At 41.3% G+C, this 22,647-nt stretch overlaps 3 protein-coding genes across 6 annotated transcripts; 1 reads left to right on the top strand and 2 right to left on the bottom strand.

Moving 5' to 3' along the window:
- The first annotated feature begins 41 nt into the window (after positions 1 to 41).
- apobec2b (apolipoprotein B mRNA editing enzyme, catalytic polypeptide-like 2b) lies at positions 42 to 13,271 on the top strand. 4 transcript variants are annotated; one of them, XR_013303058.1, is made up of 4 exons: positions 42 to 1,382; positions 2,483 to 3,103; positions 3,184 to 3,264; positions 13,190 to 13,271. XR_013303058.1 is itself a non-coding variant. In XM_077608439.1 (4 exons), the coding sequence occupies exons 1-3, from the start codon at positions 1,120 to 1,122 to the stop codon at positions 3,099 to 3,101; spliced, it is 792 nt and encodes a 263-aa protein (XP_077464565.1). In that variant the 5' UTR covers positions 42 to 1,119; the 3' UTR covers positions 3,102 to 3,103; positions 3,184 to 3,572. The 4 variants fall into 4 exon arrangements, 2 of the variants coding, with proteins under 2 accessions (XP_077464565.1, XP_077464564.1); XR_013303057.1 differs by lacking the exon at positions 13,190 to 13,271 and adding an exon at positions 3,651 to 3,796; XM_077608439.1 differs by lacking the exon at positions 13,190 to 13,271 and having other exon boundaries at positions 2,483 to 2,663; positions 2,754 to 3,103; positions 3,184 to 3,572.
- On the bottom strand, positions 3,225 to 11,953 carry LOC144081343 (cell adhesion molecule CEACAM5). The gene is made up of 18 exons (XM_077608434.1): positions 11,866 to 11,953; positions 11,746 to 11,793; positions 10,230 to 10,298; positions 9,798 to 10,094; positions 9,105 to 9,377; positions 8,737 to 9,024; positions 8,354 to 8,617; positions 7,671 to 7,958; positions 7,210 to 7,473; positions 6,388 to 6,678; positions 5,920 to 6,195; positions 5,718 to 5,832; positions 5,378 to 5,535; positions 5,188 to 5,289; positions 4,145 to 4,213; positions 3,960 to 4,019; positions 3,815 to 3,877; positions 3,225 to 3,746 (listed from the first exon to the last, which is right to left on the bottom strand). Exons 1-18 carry the CDS (start codon positions 11,894 to 11,896, stop codon positions 3,679 to 3,681), a joined length of 3,024 nt encoding a protein of 1,007 aa, XP_077464560.1. The 5' UTR covers positions 11,897 to 11,953; the 3' UTR covers positions 3,225 to 3,678.
- On the bottom strand, positions 12,566 to 22,598 carry mybpha (myosin binding protein Ha). Its single transcript, XM_077608440.1, has 11 exons — positions 22,538 to 22,598; positions 22,018 to 22,152; positions 20,930 to 21,097; positions 18,134 to 18,222; positions 17,841 to 18,036; positions 17,492 to 17,631; positions 17,242 to 17,401; positions 16,451 to 16,587; positions 14,257 to 14,443; positions 13,708 to 13,761; positions 12,566 to 12,719 (listed from the first exon to the last, which is right to left on the bottom strand). Exons 1-10 carry the CDS (start codon positions 22,572 to 22,574, stop codon positions 13,721 to 13,723), a joined length of 1,290 nt encoding a protein of 429 aa, XP_077464566.1. The 5' UTR covers positions 22,575 to 22,598; the 3' UTR covers positions 12,566 to 12,719; positions 13,708 to 13,720.
- Between the last annotated feature and the right edge of the window lie 49 nt (positions 22,599 to 22,647).

Below are 22,647 nucleotides of genomic sequence, written 5' to 3'. Positions count from 1 at the left end.
TTCCGCAGCGTAAAGCATCTTCTGTTCTTTTATGCAAGATGTCTTATCTTCCTGGATGTAAGGTGTTGTTGCTCTATTTCAATCCTACTTGTTCTGTATTTTGGATTCATGCCGTCCTGTTATCTACTTGCTTCCAAACATGGTTCCGAATGTAGCTCTGACTCTCCATCGATACACCCTTCTCTCAGCCACCATTCTGTGACAGCTCATCCATTTGTTTTTAGACCGGCCTGCTCTCCCAGCTAATTGCCTCTTAAATGAATCACTTGGCAAAGGGTGACGCAGAGTGATGGGAGGAAATTGTAATTGAGCGTTCCTATTCCCCCCACCTTATGCCAAGTCATTACATCTGCAGTGCAGAGAGCCTCGTGCACACGTGTTTCCAAATCCAATTCGCCCCCTTCTTTACTTGAAGAAACGTATTGATACAGAGCGATTTTCTGGATCGCATGTGCACATGCACACTAGAGCACCCGGCATTTCCCCTTTGCTATTTATAACACAGTGAGGCATCATGTTTGTCTGCCCACCACTATTTCGAGGGCCTGGGGCTTAGGCGGCTTATTGCTCAGTGCTGCAGGACAGTACACTTGCCAAAAACAAAAGTTATGAATCTGCATTGAAGGGGAGCCTTGGCAACCCTGTACACACGTGGATAAACGGGCAAGTTAGGTTATTAATAACCCGCCTGTTGCTGATCGCTGACAGTTTGAGCAGTTTGGGGACTGAGTGGCATCTTTTGTTTCAGGAGACGCATGTTTATGGAACGGTGGAAAGAGAAGTACACTAGCTTACCAAAAGTATTTGGATACCTGAGCTTGACATGGGTCAAATGAATATATATTATCTCAGTTTGAAGGCTCTGTGTTGCCAGTTGTGGATTTGTCATTCAGTATGCTCAGTCTTGTTATCCTGCCCTTTCAGCACCCATGGCCTGGTTGGGGGGCAAGAGGGGAGCGGGTTCACTGAGCCTACCCCAGCCAAACATGCACATGAGACGACACGCATCACAATAGCTTCTATTTCAGTGGATGCACTTGGGTTATCGGTCCACTTACGCCTACTCTCTCTCTCCTCCCTTTTCCTTCATCCAACACTCACACTTGTTCTGACAAAATCATGGCTGACAAGACCAGCCGGGTCAGTGTTAAGCGAAAGGAGAAGAAGACGGAAAGCAAAACCAATGATGAAAAGGAGAAAGACAAAGCCAGAAAGCAGGATAAAGTTGGGAAAAAGACAGACGCGCCCCCTGAGCCGTCTGAGGCGAAGGAGGACAAGAGGAACGGAGAAGCTGCTGGGGCAGTAGGCGAACAGGAGAAGAAATCTAATGGAAATGGAGAGTTTGAGCCTATTGAATTGCCCCCATTTGAGATCGTCACAGGGTGAGTAAGATTCTTGTAGGATTTGTATTACTATCTTTGTCTCCATGCTGAGTGAATGAGGAAATGAGCAGATTGACATGTTTTTTGACTTCATTTTGCTAGTTGTAGACGAGATTAATTGATGTGTTGATATTTATCACGTATACTACATTGCTTTCCTGTATTAGATTATGCAGGTCTCCACATTTTACCTTTACATTTACAAGACTAATGTCTTCGCTTTACTGCGTCAAATTAGTTTTGGTTCTCCATACCAATCGTTGCAGATGGCGACTGAATTTGAAGATGAAAAGAATGAATGGCTATTGCTGTTGAGATCTCAATTGAGTGGGGTCTTGATAAACAAAAGGCCAGCAGCATAACATTTTTCTTGCTCAGTTTACGGTTTAAGTAAAGCAATGGGAAAAAAGTTTTTGTATGGGGTAAACAAGTCCTACGTTGTTAGCTACGACGTCATTTTCCGCCTTCCGGATGAGGATTATGCAAGGTCATTAGCAATTTATGGAGGTTCTGGTGCTAAAGGGTGTCAAAGGGGATGTACTTTTTTCATTTTGTAATGCAGTAGATTTTAAAGGCTCTCTTTTAGAATATTCATTTTAGATTAGATTAGGTTAAACTTTATTCATTCCGTACTTGGGAAATTCACACTGTTTCCCAACAGATCACTGCGTTGTTGTTTCTCCACATAATAGTAGATTTTAGAGCCTTTGCTTCATATTCAGTTGACCTTTGAGTCCACCTTCAGCCTTTAATCTAGTAGTTCTACTTTTACTAGTTTTTTTCCAATGGCAAATGACTGTTTAATAATTTTAAAAAAAAAAGCTCCCCAAAAAGGCCATGTGCCATCGACGTCTCCCAGGCAAAATAGATTGGACGTCCAGCCAATTGGTTCAACAAGTGCTCTATAATGGGTTGAACACGAATCTACTTCTACTTCTTAAACTCAAAAGAACAGTGTGCCATTTTTGCCATCCTTGCTCATGAACATTGTGTGTGTATAAAAAAAAAAACCTTGCCTAATGAGGACCTCCATTTTATCATTTGCTTTAAAAGCTTGCAGTATGATCACACATTTCCATACATGTTTCATCTCCTACCAGAGAGCAGATGAGCCCGTTCTACTTCAAGTTTCAGTTCAGGAACGTGGAGTACTCATCAGGCAGGAACAAGACCCTGCTGTGTTACAGAGTGGACACACCAGGAGGCAACATCGAGCCTTTGAAAGGGTATCTGGAGGATGAACATGCCACAGCTCATGCCGAGGAGGCTTTCTTTCAGCAAGTAATGTGCTCTTGCCTCAGCTGTCCCTTCTATTATCCTCCCTTTTCCATCACAAAATTTTCAGTTGTCTACCATCTCTGGCCTTTCAAGGTGCTTCCTGAGACAAACGCCTCCCAAGAGTATGAAGTCACATGGTACGTGACATCCAGCCCCTGTGTGGGCTGTGCAGCCAAGCTGGCCAACATTCTCAGAAAACGCAAGAAGCTCCGTCTCTGCGTGTTCTGCTCTCGTCTCTTTGAGTTTGAGGAACCAGAGATCGTGGAGGGGCTCAAGGCAATGGTGAACGCTGGCTGCAAACTAAGGATGATGAAGCCTGCTGACTTCCAGCATGTTTGGGACACCTATGTGGAGAAGGAGGACCAGAGCTTTGCTCCCTGGGAGGACTGTCAGGAGAACTACAACTATTATGTGGAGAAACTAGCGGATATCCTCAAGTAGACGTAAGATAGACTATCCAATTGTGGTCTTTGAATTAGGATTTATATTTAATAATATGTTGTTTTGTTTTGTTTTGTCACAGGTTCTGGTGTGGATTGGAGGACTTTTCTTTCAAATGAACACTCATGTGAAATGTGTTTATTGACAGACAGAAAGTTCTCAGGTGTGTTCCTTTTTTAAATTCATCAAATATTATCCTACAGGTCACATTTCAGAGAGAAAAAAAGACTGCTGTTATATCTACATTAAAGTTACAGCTCCTGTCTTCAAATGTTATCGTAATTGATTAATCTTGTCTGAATAACTTTCCATACATTGACAGCGGTTGTCTTATGTTACAAGAACAGTCTGAAAGATAAAAAAGTAATTGCCAAAACATTTTAACACCACACCCGAGTTTATCATCACAGCAACTCATATTACTTGGACTCTAAAATATCAGTGCAGATTTGAGTTTTTGTTTACATCACCACAAAGATTTTAATATTTCTTCTCGTCACGCTCCTATATTCTTATTTTCCTAATGCTTTCTTTAACCAATGCTTGCAGGTTTAAAATACAAAGTTTCTTTGAGGGCTCAGCGTTGAAAGGAAACCAGAGCACCTTCCTCATCTGGGGTTCTATCACTGCTCTCTGTTGTCACCGCTGTGGACAACATGCGATAGATATATTATTTGATGAGCTCCATTATCTCATTCATCGCACAACTTTACCTTGGTCTTCCTGCAAGGTTACCGGTGCTACGTTCGATTCACTGGAAATAATGTCCGCTTCTTCTATATTTCAAATTAAATTTCAAGAAACGTTAACGAGGAATGAGTTTAGCGACAGAGTACCCTTCAATTGTTTGAACTGTACCTTTTTTAAGATGATCAAGGTCTACATTTGTGATGTAATCCACCAGTGGACAAGGGGCATCTGCAAACATGATAGAGGAACTTTTAAAAAAGGGCCATTGCCTAGATTGAGGCAAACTGTGAATGTGCAATTTAGAATACAGCCACAATAAGTTACGGAGACAGACAACGCCTGTGGCGCCATACCATCGCGATCCTTGAGCTGAGCCATGGTGAGAAAGAGCTCGCCCTCCTCTGGGCCTCCATCATCCTCCGCTGCACAATCAGAAAACACGTCATGCTCTTATTAGCGAACCTTTAATAGTTCTCACAATCAGTGGTTCTCAAACCATCATCAGTTCATGCTCAAAGACTAGCCAGGACAGAAATGATCAGAAAAGAATGAAATCCCCTGAACAACCCTTAACCCTCACCCTCACCTCCCCGTGACCGGACGTTTGGTCGCCCGGACGTTTGGTCGCCCGGACGTTTGGTCGCCGGACGTTTGGTCGCCCGGGTGAATATAATTTTGAGAGCTGGTTTCAACAGTAAACTCTCTGTCATGTTGTCAAACGTCCGGCGATCAAACGTCCGGCGACCAAACGTCCGGGCGACCAAACGTCCGGGCGACCAAACGTCCGGGCGACCAAACGTCCGGCGACCAAACGTCCGAGTACCCACCTCCCTGGCAATACAGTACATCGACCTGGATGGATGAGACTTCGTAGGAATATCTAGGATGAAAACTAACGGTAACCTTGCATGGCCGAGATGGCGACATGAGGGCCACTCTCCAATCGCCAACAGCCAATCAGACCAAAGAGTTTAAATGTGAACGGCAATTATTGCATTTTTTTTGCCCGCCAAATAGTAATGAGAATTTGACTGATTGTTGAGACAAGCAAAAATTCCTTACTAAAGTAGGTTGAAAAGTGCAAATCTGTGCTTCTTCAGTGCAAAATGTCTAATGAACCTGATAAAACTAAAACACTTTGAAAAAAAAAGACAACGCTTACTGCCCATAGTTGGCATTCCAGCAAGCCTGTGATGATATGGAAAATGAATGAATGAATTATTGCAAGATTATGATTGAAAAAAAACTTCAAAATTCCATTGGGATTTAGGGATGGGCATTGTGGTAAACTTGAATTGGCATTTGGATTATGAGGGGATCCTTGGAAAAACCTTTCCCCTCTAAGGTACCTGGAACCAAAAGGTTGGAGAACCCCGGGTTGACATGGCCATCACACCTGGTTTTTTGATGACTCTGAGCAAAAAACAGCCGAAAAAAACTGCAACTATGCCGAATAAGATGCAGCCAGAGATCGAAAGGAGCACCCGCCTCTTCAACACTAGAGGAAATTAGAAGCCAACACAGAAGTTGAGGAATCACTTCCAGTTGCAAAATAATCAAACATCCACATGACATTCTAGACTTACCTAAGTTCTTAGTTGCGAGAGGATCACTTCTTTTGGAGTAAGAGGGTCGCCCAGGGCGAATACCTCGACAAACGTATTCGCTTTGTTTCGGGTCATTTTGGGGCGTGACCGTATATCTGTTAGATGATGTATTCAGAATCACCTGTCCTTCGATAAACCTGTTTGAATTGAATTGAATGGAATGCTTTTATTGTCATTATCCAAGTATAATGAGATTTAATTTGCTAACATAATATTGTTCACACAGGTCACAGGACATTTTCTAGTGGCTCTTGTGTTGGATGTCTTCTGATCGTCTTTGTATACAAAATACTGTAAAAGAAAGTGATTATCCTATTACCACGTGTAGTTCCACTTCTCTCCACTGCCTTCAACCTCACATTTCAGCTCGATACTGTCAGTGGAAAAGACCTCAGACCAACCGGTTAACACATTAATATTTGCCGATGGCCGTTCTAGAGAAGGGAAAATAATATATAGAAAAGTTAAATAATCAAACACATACCGTGTTTGTATTTAACAACAAGGAGGAAAGCACATACCTTCGACTTGGAGCTTCAAAGGCTGACTTTGTTCGGTCTTGAAGATTGTAGTAGTTTGCCTCCTGACTGCTTGACATTTATAAGATCCAATGTTTGTGTTGACCACAGAACCTATTTTGTAATTCTTTCCAGATTCAGAGAGTTGAACGTCATCTTTGAACCACATATACTCCCACCCAAAGGAGACATTGACGTGACAGCTATATGAGACAGTATCTCCAGTGTGCAAAACCATGTGTTCAGGCTCCTGCTCCAATTTGATGGTTGGTTTGTTGTCTAAGGGAGCAATGAGGATTGAATGAGTCGGTAGCGGTTTTCCGGTTTTGCTAGCATCTTGTTTTATGAATTGAATTTGTTCAGTAAAGGAATCAAAATGTAACGTGAAAAACCCACAAGTTGGGACACTTGCATGTCAAATACCAAATTGGACAGTATGTTTTACTCAATTATTCAAGACAAAAGACTCACCGTAAACAGTGAGATTCCATCCAGATGTGAAGTTGCTTCTAACAGACCTTCCCTTGAGCTCCGCCGAGCAACTGTATTCTCCTCTGTGAGAGGGTGACGTAGAACCAATGGACAAGGTTGCTCCATCGGGCCCAATCAAAATCGTGTCATCACCGGCAATCGCCTGGTTGTCTCTGCGCCATGTGTACGTCCAGCCAGAACTGTTGGCTATTGCGCAGCTTAATGTCACACTCTCAGTAGGAAACACATCAGTCCAGAGACTATTTGGCGTCAAAGATGGAAGTGGGATTTCTGACAAAGCACACGAAATATCCATTGTACCATTTGAAATACACAGAATTCACGATTCCGCTAAAAATGACATTGTGTCTGTCTTGATAATCGCTTATACATTTGCATTTGGATAAGAGTCATTGAACAGTCAATGTCTTTACATTGACCTTCCACCTGTTGATGCATTTACACACCACGAATACATGTCTTTCTTCAACACAGTACATAGCGAACGTCAATTTCATCTTTGAAAAAAAATCCCTCCATTCAGTTGGAAACATTTTTGTGTAGGAACAAGAATGGAATATAATGAAGAAGTAAAACGAAACTGGAGACTGACCCACACACTTATCTCGTATTCATCGCAAAATGTATTCAATTCTGTCCCCATCCTGCACAATAAGTACCACATCCTGTTTCAATAGATTAAAAACAGCTTGGAAAGGATGCCAGATGCTCAAAAACTGTTATCCCACTCACTCAGCTCCTGAGGTTTAAAAATGGTACGTTTCTCAAATACGTAAACAGCATTGATGAAACTGAACTTACCCAGAATATTTAGATTCAGCTGGTTACTGATGTCTGTGGATGTATTTTGGCCTCTGGTGGCCTTGCACCAATACTTCCCTGCATCATGAGAGCTGAGGTGAATTTGGAAGGTCTCATTTGTACTCACAAGCTCATTTTGATCTTTGAACCAGTAGTACACCCAGTCAGACCCCACCGAAACTTTACAGGTGAATGTAGCATTTTCTCCAACAAACATTGCGTTCCAAACCGGATCCTTGCTCAGCGATGGTGTCGGGATCTTTTCTAAAACAAAATAAAATGTCTAAAACATTTTGACATTGATCAGCATCTCTCAACGCAGAATGAGTGTCCAATTTTAAACCAGCAATTAAATGAAATTCAAATGTAATCGTTAAAAACCCACACATTGGGGTATTTGTACGTCAAACAACCGCAACGGACAGTATGAGTTCCTCAATTATTCAAGAGAAATGGCTCACCATAAACATTAACTTTGAGTCCAGATGTGAAGTTGCTTCTAACAGACCTTCCCTTGAGCTCCCCCGAGCAACTGTATTCTCCTCTGTGAGAGGGTGACGTAGAACCAATGGACAAGGTGGCTCCATCAGGCGCAATAGAAATCGTGTCATTAGCGGCGATCGCCTGGTTGTCTCTGCGCCATGTGTATGTCCAGGCAGAACGGTTAGCCATTGCACAGCCTAATGTCACACTCTCGGTGGGGAACACATCAGTCCAGAGACTATGCGACAAAGATGGAAGTGGGATTTCTGAAAAAGCACACAAAGTAACCCATTTTACAATTTGAAACCTATGGAGTTCACCATTGCCCTAGACGTGTCCCGTCCTCATCATTTGGAACCAATTTCAATTTGGATAAAAATCATCGTGAACATATACAAAGTTAGGAACAATTTTGTTTAGAAACAATAGTGAAAAAATACTGAAGTAGCAAAATAAAACTGGACACTCCTTCCACCGCATCTTACATTCACCGCTAAATATATTCATTTCCGTCACCACCCAGCACTGTACCACATCCTGTTTCAACAGAATAAAGAAAGCTTGGTGCTCACGAAAAATGTTGTTCCACGCACTGACCTTCTGAGGTTTAAAAGGGTGCAAATTATTCAAATTGATAAATAGAATTTGCCAGCCAACATACCCTGAACATTTTGAATGAGCGGCTCGCTGATGTTCGTGGATGTATTTTGGCCTCTGGTGGCCTTGCACCAATAGGTCCCCGCATCGTGAGATCTGAGATGGATTCGGAGGGTCTCGTTTGTGCCCACAAGTTCCTTTTTATCTTTGAACCAATGATACACCCAGTGAGACCCCACCTGAACCTTACACCGCAATGTAATGTTTTCTCCAACAAACATGGAGATCGGAACCATATCCTTCAACAGTGATGGTTTTGGGATGTTTTCTGAATCAAAATGAAAAAATGTATCTCAGCAATTTTGTCAAAAATCAGCATCGTTTATAACAGGGATTCCCAAACATTGTCCCAATTGAGACCAACAATTAAAGGAAAACACTATTTACCGTAAATGGTCAGATTCATGGCATTGCTGAGAGCAGAGCTGACCCTCCTGGAATCCAGGTAAGCTTTGCAGGCATATTCTCCCTGGTGGTCTCGAGAAACAGAGGTAATGCTCAGAAGAGAGCTTTCTGAGGTCACGACCATCTCCGGGTCGTCTGGGAGCGGCATTCCGTTTCTGTGCCAAATGAACTTCCAGTTTGGGCTACCCACGTTGCAAGTCATTTTCACATTTTCCTTTGGGAACACGTCCGACCAAGAAGACTGCAACTTTAGGATGGGTGTGGGTGGTTCTAAAGTTAGGCAAGTATCATTTAGAACCAAAGAGCAAGTAGAAAGGAATGAGTTAAACATTTCTTTAAGTGACGCTTACCCGAAACACGCAAAGTCAGAGTTTTACTTCGCTCTGTATAGAAAGGACGTCTTCCTCTCTTGGCTTGGCAGGAATATGTTCCATTGTCAGATGGTGCTAAGGAAACTATGTCATGCGTATTATTAGGATATTCTTTGATTTTATTATTGTCATGGAACCACAAATATTCCCATCCAGAAGACATATTGATCATGCACTGGAAGGTGACATATTCTCCCGGAAACATTTGCTCCAACTTTGGATCAAGCACCAACGCTGGCTCAGGCTTGTTTGCTAAACAGTCAGAAAGACATTCTAAGTTAACAAATTTACATAATTTTAGACAAATAAGGGGATACAGTAATCCCTCGATTATTGCGACTTCACTTATCGCGAATTCACTACTTTGCGATTCTGCTATTAATTATTAAAAATATATATATATATTTCCTAGTAGCAAGAGTGGCTTCCGCTGAATCCACGCTGAAACTCCACTCTTGCAACTAGTAATCAGCACTCGAGTAATTTTTTTTTTTAAGTCCACAAAATTGTGAAAATCCACGCTGAAACTCATAAGTGGAAGCCAGTCTTGCTACTAGGACTTTTTTTCCCAATAGGTGTGACCCTACTTTGCATTTTTTCAATTATCGCGGCCATGTCTGGTCTACATTAATCGCTATATTTGAGGGATTACTGTAGTGACGTGTCATTTACCATAAACCTTCAGTTGAATTGGGTTGCTCTTGGTAGAAATGCCCTTGGTTTTGTGATGAGCTTTGCAAGTGTATGTTCCAGAGTACAGCTGAGATTCCGCAGTGATTGTTAGCAAAGCTTTTGTGTGTGACGAATTCAAAGAAACATTTGGGTCGGCATCTTCCACTGGCTGTCCATTTCTATACCAACTGAAGGTCCAGTCAGAGCTGTCATTGACACGGCATTCAAAGTGGACTTCCTCAGAGGGAAACACATCACTACAGTGGGACAGCAGGTGCAATGATGGTACAGGAGGTTCTGAAAAAGTGGGAACATCAATGCATTGGGTGACACCAGTCGAGATTTTTTTAGTGTGATCCACCCAAAAACTTTGAAATATCGAATTCAATTTAGAAATATCTTTACGTAAGAAATGGAAAAACATTTCCTCACCGGAGAGAGTAGGGTTCTTTGTAGTTGATGCATTTCTTGGGTCAACCCCAGAATAAGGACTAAAGGTGACTGATAGTTGGGAGACAAATATAGAGAAAGATTTTTTCAATTTAATCAGGCAATCAGTCTAGTTGCTGTCATTTTGGATAGATCAAATTGCATGAGAATATGATGATGCAGACTGGAAGTGAATTAACATAAGAGCAAAGCGGTGATTGTGGCGTAAAGCGGGTCGGTAGTCAATCAGGAAGACCTGTTATAACACATGTATCAAGTCATTAGGTGCAATGGAAAGCACAAGGAGAACATTTTAGGAGCAAATTCAGGAACACGCCCCTCAACTTCTATTATTATGGATTAGCGAGATTGAACAGCCTTCGAGCAGAAATTAAAAGAGCCAGTAGGGAACTTCGTCTGCGGTCGATTGGTCGCCGGTCTTTTGGTCGCCGTCTTTTGGTTGCCGATCTATTGGTCGCGGTCTTTTGGTCGCCCGGACCGCGACAACGGGCGACCAAAAGACCGGCGACCAAAAGACTGACGACCAAAAGATCGGCGACAAAACAAGGTAAAACAACACAGTCTACGCATCAATAAAAGCCAACAATGGCCCTTAGCAGTTTCACTGAGCAGACGTGTGAGTGTATAAGAGTTTGTATGTACATGAGTTGTCCCCTTAGGAAGGTACGTCAGTCAGGGTCTTAACAAGTTCTCCAACAAAACACAATAAAAGTACGGGAAATTTGGAGCTTTTCTTTAGCCTAATAATTACTAGGGCATTAAGTATGACTAAATAGTAATTCGCAGTTTGTATTTAGGGAATTTGAGCAACGATTTAAATGGTAATTATCAATAAACTTCCTGGCGACCAATCAACCGTGTACCAGGAACTTCAGCTTCCTAAAACAACAGTTTTATGTCTTAAAAAGATGACTGGACATAGGAGAAGCTACACTAGTAGTTATACAATTGCACAACAAGTGTACCCTGATTTTGTGAAAAATGCACATTGAACCAAAGTCAGTGACATATTTTTTGGAAATTTAAGGATGATCTACTCTGATTGAGTCAACACCATAATTGGATCTGAATGAAAATGACCATCAGGATTACATAAAAAAAAGTCTAAGATGTGGAAATGTCGATAGCCTACTGTGCATCAAGTATGAGAGGGAGAAAAGTATATCTCAGATGTCGTTCATGTACAATTTGGGTAAAATTGAAAACATATTTTACCATAAACAGTGGGGCATTATGGAAATGTTATCAACACAAAAATAATGTAACAAAGAGAGGAAATTACATCTAAGATTTCCTCAGGAAGCGTCAGGCACATGAGAACAAAGTACTTCATCTTTCTTCCGTGACTTCCTCAACACCGCCATTTGCTTCTGAGTTTTACGGGTATTGGAATGACAAGTCACAAAAGATAATGCTTCTACTTCATTAAAATAAATATAACAGTGGGATCTCAAACTCTGTCTAGTGTTATTAGGTTTCAAATAGTAAAGTTTCTCACCAATGTCATCAATGTCATAATCCTGAGCCACACAGACGGCAGAGAAATCTGTCGAAACAAATACTAGAGATAAACACCACTTGATCATGTCTCTTAATGAATGGATGCACAAAGACTTACACATGACACCAATGAAATTGATGAGCCTCATTTTCCATGTGTGGCACGTGCAGTCAAGCAAGCAAGCGATGCGGTTGCAGTGTGTTGAAGCGCAATAGAGGAAACCAACCACTAAACAGGCGTGTGAGCAGCACTTTTCGTTTTCCTCCATTGGCCAATCTACTTTTTCATGTTCAGCATGAAGCACGCCTTTACGACGCGCCGTCTGTAAAGCAGCACCAGCAGCTACCTACATTTTAAACACCGCGTGTCGCTAAATGTGACAAAATGTTTTAAACCTTTTCAGCACATGTTGCTTTACAAAATCACTCTCAGGTCAAAGCATTGGAAAACTATTATATACTTGCCTCTGTAGTTGAGCAACGTTGTTCAGGAGTCATTCTTGCTCAGTTGTTCTCAATCATGAATTGGTATTTGTGTGAATAAAAAAATAAATCACAAAGTATGTACTGCACGCTTTGGATGAAAACACTGTAGGATTATTTGAAAACATATAAGATAGAAATTCATTCATTCGTTATCTGTTCTTACAGCTTATCATCACAAGGGCCGTGGAGGGTGCTGGAGCCTATCCCAGCTAACTACGGGCACTAGGTAGCTAGCCGATATCGATATTAGATGTTATTATGTTATAGATAACATTTATTTCACACCTACACTTTTTGCAAAAACAAATCTATTTTATTGTGTGGTCTAATACACAAAAATCAACTTGCCATAAAACAAGCTATATTATCATCATCCAGTATTTAACAAACTGGACTATGTTGACATTCGTGGATGGAGTGGGTTTGTTTGGAGACAGATTCTTCATTATATACAATGTTGCACCATCATCTTTTCCTCCCAGCAACCTAAACAAAAAGAACAATAGGTATTTTAATTAAAAAATTGTATGCTTGATCAGAGTCTAGACTCTAGACTATATTAAAAAAAATATCCTTGCCTAAAGGGATGAATTTATTCATGCTTGTTACTGAATGTGACCACTTTGCATTCAGCGGCAAATGAGGAAGTGTCCCACCCAATCCAGCAGATGGCACTGGATAGTTTGGGCCCCAAAAGCATGGCATTATACATTTTTCATCAAGGCTTAAAAAAATACGGCCTAGCTGCAAGTGAGCACACACATTTAGAGCACGCTTTAAAAAATGTGGGCAATTCTCCCTAACAAAATTTCCCAGCTCAAGTTTTATCATGAAACACATTTTGTGATCCATAGCCAATGTTTTAATCCTGTTGGCGATCAGATCATTGCATGTTTATTAAAATCGAGACAAAAATTGAAGATCATCACAGTTTTTGTTCTTCTTCCCCCCCACAGGTTGCTTTGTAACATGATGAATTTGGCTGCGTGTCAGATTATTGTGACTCATTTTTAGAAAGTGCATTGCAGTGCTGGCATCATCACACACAAACACATCCCTATCAATTGCTCCGCACCCAAAGGTCCTCCCTTACTAATCCCCTGTTCTCCCATTGAGAAATGCTCCCTTAATCACTGGTTGGCATGAAAGCAATCCTTCAGTAATGTGATCTGATCACAAGTGGACAGTCGGAAATACAGGTGTGAATACATCGCAACACGGTGAGGATGCATTCAAGAAAGGACTTTTGAAGGTATTGGGAAAGCATGCAACCTTTTTTGAAGTAAAGTATGAAGACTAATCCATCATCCATGAATTCATGCGGAAAAGGAAATAATTCATTTGTGTTTAATTTCCGTGTACCAGCCTTCTTATTTGCCCCGTTAACAAAAAAAAAAACAAGTTAAAGGAACATAGAGAAACTGATTACTTATTATTGTAAATATCAATTATAGTTTGTTTCATTTGACCTTACCTGTGGAGTTACTTTACTTGCCCTTTTCCTTCTCAGCCTCTGACAGAATCACCTCTATTAAGGGAGGAATATTCCATTTTAGTAAATTTGAATATGTCATAAAAATAATTAATTTCTTGTAGAGTGGAACCTCAGTGTTCTGATGCCCGATTTTTTTTCATATTAATCAAATAATTGGACATTGTGGTCAGTGATGGTCTGTATTTTCTACCTTTGGTATTTGAGAACTTCACTTCATGTTATTTTATTTTTAAATGCTAATTTATAAAGCTCATTTATTAAGACACCATGAGCACCCAGAAAAGGTTTATCATTTATTAATAGAACATTTCAGTGCTCCTTTATGATGAATTTCTTTGTATAAAACTATTGTTATTCGTTTATTTTAATGTATGTAAATGTTTCTGGATGGTAGTACTGAGTTGACTTTACTATAGGAATTATTGACTCCTTTTTTTTAAGGTTCGGTCCAACTTTTTGAAAGGGAATTCCTCACGAAAACCAAAGTTCCACAGTAAACGCGTAGCATTTTCATCTGGTCATACATACGTTTGACCTCCAGTTTGCAGGAAACAGTAGCTTCTCCTTGAGCATTCTTGGCTCTGCACGTGTAAACGCCACCGTCAAAGCAGCACGGTTTGCGGATCTCGAGGGAACAAATGCCCTGGTTGGAAAGCTGACGAAACTTGGGGTCGTCACCGATGACCATTTGGTTCTTCAGCCATTCAATCTTAGGCTGTAGGAGGAGAACCAAAACATGCAATGTCACAAATACAGGATGTTATGCAGATATCATTCAACTGCAAGCATCTGGTCGGCTTCCTCTAAAACCTACATTGATCCTTTTTGCTAAGTGTTACTGACTAGTGGAGGGACATCAACCGCAAAAAATATTTAAACATGTATTTATGATCTTATAAGCCTGAAACATATATTAAAACATGAAATCTATCACAGTACACTGAGCTTCTCTTTTTGTTGTGCCATGTGGTAAACTGGCAGCAATATGCTTGTACTTTATAGTTTATAGTAAATTTGATTTGGAACTGCAAATGAAATATTGTTGCCGTGCTTATTTTGTCACCAGTCGCTCATTCCTGTGCAACCATGTTTTCAACGGGCTGGAAATGCATAAGAAGGTAAGGTTTAGGTAAGGTCACTGATAACTGTGCTACAGAAAGATACGCAGTCACCAAAATGGGGACTGGACGATTCGCCGAATGACGTTTCGCCGACGGACAGTTCGCCGAACGGACGTTTCGCCGAAACGGGATTTGCGCGCTCGCCCCGCCCCCGGATCGTGAAAGATTAATTTCAACGTTTTCTATGCTGGTGTAAATTTTCTGGATTAGGATTTCTGGATTTACAATTTCATTACAGTAGTACTTACTGTTACTAATACTTTATTTTCTCTATTTCTTCTATCACGTACTGTTCTGCGTGATCTCCAAATGGCTACTACTTTAAACGCAAGGATAAAATAAAAAATTGGCAGCACATTGTAGTACGTACTTGTATTTAGAAATATGTCCAGCGGGGGGCGGTACATGCCCTTGTTATTCCTAAATGAATGTTATCTGTAACGGGCCGTATATGGCCCGCGGGCCGAGGTTGAAAAAATGTACACACACGATCCGGGGGTGGGGCAAGCGCGCGAATCCCGTTTCGGCGAAACGTCCGTCGGCCAAACGTCTTTCGGCGAATCGTCCGAGTACCACAAAAATAACAGCCTCTCCCTATAGCAGGATTGCAAACTATTTCTTGATCACTCATGTCTTCCCTGCTAAGCCTCCAACACACTACATCTCCATTAGTGACAGCTATTTATCAGCGATAGCGGGATGTGTCATTTGGCTTGGATCCCCAAGGCAGCTGTGAAGTGAGTCAGCTGGAAGGGGCAGCACACACATTCACTACTCAGAAAGGGGCGGGGCGCTCATTCGCTACCTGGGCTGCATGACTGTGGAATTATTTCATTTCCTATAAAAGGAACAAAAGTAAAAAGTGATCCCTTTAAGTACAATTTGCAGATATGTTTACCAATAGTTGCTTATAAACAAGTGCTGGTGTTGCTGAATTTTAGGCAGCTGTAACTATGAAGACTCCTGCTGGACCCAGCATTCATTGATATTCATTTCGGGCCAGGGGTCTGACAGGGATCCTCGGTCCTAAATAGTACATCTTGTTCCTGTAGTCTTTGCGTTGCACTCCATTGAGAGCGCTCCAGGCATGTTGTTGTAAAATCCCACTTGGATTCGTCTCAGCGCCACTGGTATGACCCCCGCAAATGTTGTTGTCATTGGTGAGACGCCAAGGACAGCTTGGACGCATAATCAGAAGCATTTCCAGCGCTGGCTGTCACCAAAGCCAAAGTCGGCCAAACAACTGTAAAGATAAGTTTAACCGGAGGAACAGAAGTTTCGAGACCTACTGAAACGACTGAAATTACTGAAAAAAAAATAAGTATTACAATTGAAAAGCATGTCACTTGAGCACCAGTCCATTTTCTACTCAATTGCATTTGAAGCTTTAGGTTTGGGAAATGTTTCAATATATCAAATTCAATGTAAGGCCAGGTTTTTTTTTTTTGGTAAGTAACAGGAACATTTCTTGTTTCAGTTTGACTAGGATAAGCGGTGGGGAAAGAGGATGGCTGGATGACAAAATAATGAGCCTCAAAATGGAAATGAGGGCATTAAGGACAGGAATTCTTAAGGAATATATGGAGGTATGTATGCCTGACCTTGGGACTTCCACGAACAGAGCACAACAACTTGGTAGTGTATCCGACAGTAGCAGCCCGGTTGCTGAGCGGCGTAGTGAATTTTGGCGCCTCGCTGAAGTCATGCTCCTGGTACTCGGGTGGCTTATAGACAATGCCTGCGTACACACAAATAAAGCATTACAATTTCCATAGAACCACAACACCAACCTTTCCAGTTTGTTTGCTTCAGTCTGGGAAAGGCTATATATATATATATATATATATATATATATATATATATATATATATATATATATATATATATATATATATATATATATATACACACACACACACACACACACATGTATATATATATACATATATATACATATATATATACACACACATACACATATATATATATATATATATATATATATATATATATATATATATATATATATATATATATATATATATATATATATATATATATATATATGGTGTTGTGTTTCATTTAAATGGAGGATAGTCCAGTATAAAGTAAGACGTATGGCCACCCTAGTTATTCCCTAATACTGCAAATATTGCTTATAGGTTAGTTATAGACACTTTGCTCCATTTGGTTACCAAACATTGACAGAGTTCCTGAATATCCGACTTCAGTAAAGGTTCCAAGCTTATATTTAAAACGTGTCAAGAGCTTCCCTACCCTGGGAGGCTGTCATCTAACACTGCTCACACATTGGCGTCTGCTCATTAAAATAATAGCACTGGAGTAAGCACTCATGCTGGCATTGCCGAGGACCAAAATGGTAGGGGGTCACCTGTCTTCTGGATAGTGGCCACATCCTTGGTGACAGCACTCTTCTCACTAACGCCCACTTTGTTGACAGAAAACACTCTGAAGGCGTATGAGTTTCCCATGATGAGGTCAGTGACGGTAGCAGTCAGCCTGTGGTAGTGTTCCAACACAGTGAACCATTCCTGTGCCAGTGAATGTGGAAAACACAAGGAGATAAGAGTTTTGGGACTGACGCCTTCTCGACTACATGTGGTGAGCTAATGAGCTCATACTCCAGTCTTCTTGTCGGCCTTCTGGACAATGTAGCCGGTGATCTCCGTGTTGCCGTTGTCCTTAGGAGGGGTCCATTCGAGGGCAGCATTGAAACCCCAGCAGTCCACCAGTTTTGTACTGCCGGGGGGACCAGGCAGCTCTATGAAAACATATTAGGACTGAACAAGACACCCATACAACCCTAACATGCCCTAACCCTATCAGATCTTCTTGGATAATTTTAAAATGCGACTACTTGGTCATGCAAGTTGATGATTATAATGATTTGCACGAGTGTTTCCCCAATCAATGTGGGCAATCACAAGTGCTGATTTAGTAAATCAACGTTTGAGTCCACACGCGTCTCACCAACAATCTGAAGGGTGATGCTGGCTTTGTCTTCAAAGCAATCCACCATAGCTGCCATCTCATAAACGCCTGAGTCCTCCCTCTGAGCACTGCGGATAAATAGGATGCTGTCCTTGTCACTATTCCTGATGTTGACCCTCTTTAGATCCAAGGGCTGACCGTCCTTAAGCCAGGACACCTCAGGCTTGGGCTTGCCCTGTGGCGTTATTTCAAGAAAGCAAAGCAAGGACAATATTGTAGGTCACATTTTGAGGACACATTTACATGATGTGCTGTATAAAATCTGGGCTTACAAGGAAGGGAATGACCAGGTTGATTTGTTCTCCCACTTGCTTCACAAAGCGCGTGCGGAGGTTGCGAGGAATTTTGATCTTTGGCCGGTCTGCAACACAAAAGACAGGAAAGTTTGTCTTTTGCTTAATACCTTATCTGCTTTAAAGTTCAGCTCCTGTGCCCGTCTGGTCTGCTGCACTCTCTTTGTCACACGAGTGACAGCTAATGTGGGGTCAACCACGTGAGTGGGCAATCTAATTACGACGTTTGTGGGGTGTTTTTGACAGCCAAGTGCCCGAGGGTCACGCAGGCTCGAAATAACACTTTGACAAGTATTTACATAGCCCCACCATGCCTCAAGTTCTATGATGCAACTCCATTATGCGTTCAAAGATGATGATGATGTCATCTACAAATACAAGGCACAAGAATAACAATTTACAGTATAGAAACCTAGAATATTCATATTTTTTCCAAGAACATTAATAACAACCAATGAAGATCAAAATGACATACAGTGTCAGAGAGTACTATTTTCAAGTACCAGCTTGGTTTTACTGAATGACACATTTTTCCACATGCATTCAAAATGATTTTTTTCACGGTAAAACAGAAACCAGATTTTGAAACCGGCTTCTTCATGTGTCAGGTTTTTTGTATAAACTATACAAGCAGCAGAAGCACACCCATTAGAAACACTTTGAAGCCTCAAAAGAATACACCAACTCAACACAAAAAAACAGATGCCCGGAACTAGAGACTGTGAAGATGTGCTAACCACAAACATTGTGTTTTTTCTCTTTTAATTCAGATAAATTGCTCTCTCAAGGTTTAAAACCACACTGTTCCTTATATACTTGCGTATCAAATAAAAGTTTGAGGCAAAGTCAAGTCTGCAGGCAGAGTCGAGAAAGAGAAGAAGATGCTAGTCCTTAAAATAGTTTCAAAAAGTCTTGGATGTGGCTGATATTTGATCGCTGACAAGATGTCATCACATTCCAGTGAAGCAAGCGTTGGAGACCGCAATCATGACATCGGTAAAAATGCTACCCTTTAAAATGTCATTGTGAGAAAGAAAACAGATGGTTGGCTGAGAAAGAGGAACAGCATAAGCATAAGCGGCAGATTGTTCTAGAATTTACTAGATGTATAAAATTATCAAGTTGTTACTGGGCCATTGACTGAACATCATATCACCGTAACCTATCAACAACCCGCTATCAATCTCCTTGGGGCATCTCAGTTGCATGTCACGCCATTCCGGAACCAATTTGGCTCATCGTCCTTTCCCTAAAATGTGACAGCTAAGATTTCAGCTCCATAAATTCACCTCCACTTCAGCGTGAACGCTAGTAATCCCTGCAAATCAGACCACTTTCTGAGAAAAACATTCGTCTGGCACTCTCACGAATCATCCATTGAATCCATTTGTATGTGCAGAAACCCCATATTTCTGAGGGGATATTGTCCTTAGAATTGCGAAAGTGTGAGTGTGATGTTTGTGCGATGAGGACAAGTTGGCAGACAGCTGAATTTAACTCCCACAAGCCAGCCACAATCCATCAATTAGGCTCGCGTTTCGCGCCGGCAAAGTTGAGCGGCGGTTCTGCTTGCATGACCGCATTTCTCCGCTAAATGTTCTCATTTGTTTGCAGATATTTGAGCCCCGGGCAGGAAATGCACTCAGCGATAGTAAGCTGCCCTTCAGAGTTGATAAGTGGGACAAGTTCATGCGGCCATCAAAGTGAGTAGTATAATTATTTGCCAAAAGCGAAAAACCTCAAGTCTTGTCGTTAGAGCAAGTGTCGTTCTTCCTTGACAATCGCACCATCTTTACATGGTTCAATGATAAAACCAAATAAATACCATACCGTAGAGCAGGAGTCCCCAAACCGGTCCTCGAGGGCCGCTGTGGATGCAGATTTTTATTCCAACCGATCCAGCACAAACATTTTGACCAATGAGATTTCTGCAGAAAACAAAAAGCACCTGACTGCAATCCACTGATTGCAATTGTAGGACACCAGATTGGTGAAAATGTGTCTTCTTTCTGTGTTGGAATGAAAACCCGCACCCACTGCGACCCTTGGTGGAATAGTTTGGAGACCACTGCCATAGATTATATTTTATGTGGATTCTGATACCCAGTACGAGGCCTCAGTTTACAATAATTTGCAAATGCCTCAATAGATCTGCTACTAAATCCCTTTTGCGTATGGCAAACCGTAAGCATCTGAATTTTTCTGTAGACACTCGATGTGCATCAGCCCCAAGTGGACTACTTTTGAGAAACCAGTCTGTAAATTGCAAAGTGAACTAAAATGAAATAAATCACAATTTGGAATTAAAAGGAACATGGGACCAAACGTTAACTAGAGTGTCAGCTTTGCCTAGGTAAAAAACAAGATGTATTTACAACGTCAACTGACACATTGGCATGCAATGCACATTTCAAGGGCAGACAAACGACATTACATGGCATGGCCGTTAATGCTTTAACACGAACATGTGAGGAGACTCCGTGCAAGTCGTTATTTGTGCGGTAAATCTTCACACTCTCACTATAAGACACGACAGCGAAAATGGTGACTCATAGCGATTGAAAGCGACTGTCAGCACCAGATTTACGAAGATCCATTTGTCGACTTTGTGCTGCAGTACTCAACCATCTCGCTTCCTCTTGTCAGCAGGAGTATTTTCAGGAAAGTGAATGATAGTTACTAGAAGCTTCTAAAAATAAAAACTGTTTCTGTGTAATGCTTTCTTAAAATTCTACCCACACCCATTTTTGAACTGCATTGCTGACAGTTACTCACCAAGCACCTCATGAATTAGCACAGCCTTGGCGAGCTCTCCCGGCACGCTGCGGCCGCCGGCGTTCACGGCCACCACGCGCACCAGTAGCAGGTCACCTGCAGTCAAATTCTTGATGCAGTAGCAATGACCTTGGGTCAGCTCCTCGTTCGCCACCACCCAATCCGTACCTGTAGGGACATTGCAATTATACCAAAACAGAAATACTGACCTAACCGAATTATTTGAAGGCGACATAACTTCTGGAATATTGACTTTTTCTGTGCTAGTGTAGCTACAGAAGCAACATTCCAAAACACCACATTCTAAGTTCTCCTAGTTGACGCTGTGGGATTGCTGACCAACCCTTTTTTTTTTTCTTTCGGGGGGGTTGATTCATGAACAAAAATTTAAGGTAAGAAAATTGAGGTAAGCACTAGTTTTGTTCCTGGAGTGCTGCTACACCAAAAAAGTGTAAAATATACAAACAAGGCAATTGTGTTCTTAAATAAATAAAAAAACACTTGGCTTAGTATTTATATACTAATAGGTTTTCTGCCCACAATTTTCCCACGAACGTTCATTCGCCGATCCCAATCAAAATGAATTGTACGTCTAGCCCCGTCAATTATGGCAAGTAATGAAAGTAACGTTTCGCCCCCAAATAAACTGGCCTAGCTCAGATGAGATCCAGTTTGCATTAATGTGGCCTGCGAAACAAACTGAGTTTGACGCCTCTATAATCTAGACCGTTATTGACAAAAGTGTGTCACCGACCCGCTATCATAGACATCTGAGAACCATTTCATATAATACAGTACATCTCCTTTAATGAGTTATTGCCGGTGGAGATGCTTTTAAAAACAACATAAGGATGACATTTTGGCAGCCATGACGAAATGTCATCTGAGCAAAGGAGCGCTTCTAAAAGCGGCGTCAGGAGGTTTAACAGCTGCTGCCCACTGCCCCCTGCTCATCTATGAGTCACACTGACCTCTGACACCTGTGGGACAGGTGCAGCCTCAAATGTGCTACTTACAGTACGTACAAACAAATACACACATGCGCGTTGCTCCACAGAACAAAATACGAAGCGAGTTGGCGGGCTTACTTCCATCCTTGCAGTATTCGACAGTGTATCCATGCAGGCCAGATTCCCCAACGATCTCTGGCGTCTTCCACTTGACGGTGAGGCTTATGTCGTTCACGTCCTCTACAGCTACGTCTAACGGAGCACTGGTGGGAACTGCCAACATACAGTCAAATTTATAAGACAAATTATATTACGAGTTGTGGAATGACTGATCATTCGATCACAAAATGTCAACGTGCAAGCCTTTGTGGGGTTGCTTAGATTTTGCCTCGGAATTTAAATAGAAACCCATACTAAACCAGTATGTTTAATGTTTTATGTTGCGTAATGCTGTTTTGTTTTCCCAGGCTTTCAACACAAAATAGGAAAAATCTCTAAACCAAAATACAACAGAATTTTTTTTCCATTTTATTCCACTTTTTTTACCTAACATTGTACCTTTTAATAAAATAATTCAGCTCTTATCTAAAAGTTTTGTAGTTCCCTATTTTTGCATAAATTTAGCATTTTTTTTAAAGAACATAAGCATGCAGGTTACCTGCAGGGGGTGTAGGGGTCTTGGGGGGCTCTTCCATCGGAGGAGCAGCTCCTGACCAAAAAAAAAAAAAAAAGTTAAGCTTGGCATTTAGTTAACTTTCTGCACAGCTT

Source organism: Stigmatopora argus, chromosome 1, assembly GCF_051989625.1.
Source record: "Stigmatopora argus isolate UIUO_Sarg chromosome 1, RoL_Sarg_1.0, whole genome shotgun sequence".
NCBI lineage: Eukaryota > Metazoa > Chordata > Actinopteri > Syngnathiformes > Syngnathidae > Stigmatopora > Stigmatopora argus.
This window is presented reverse-complemented; position numbering and strand designations above follow the sequence as displayed.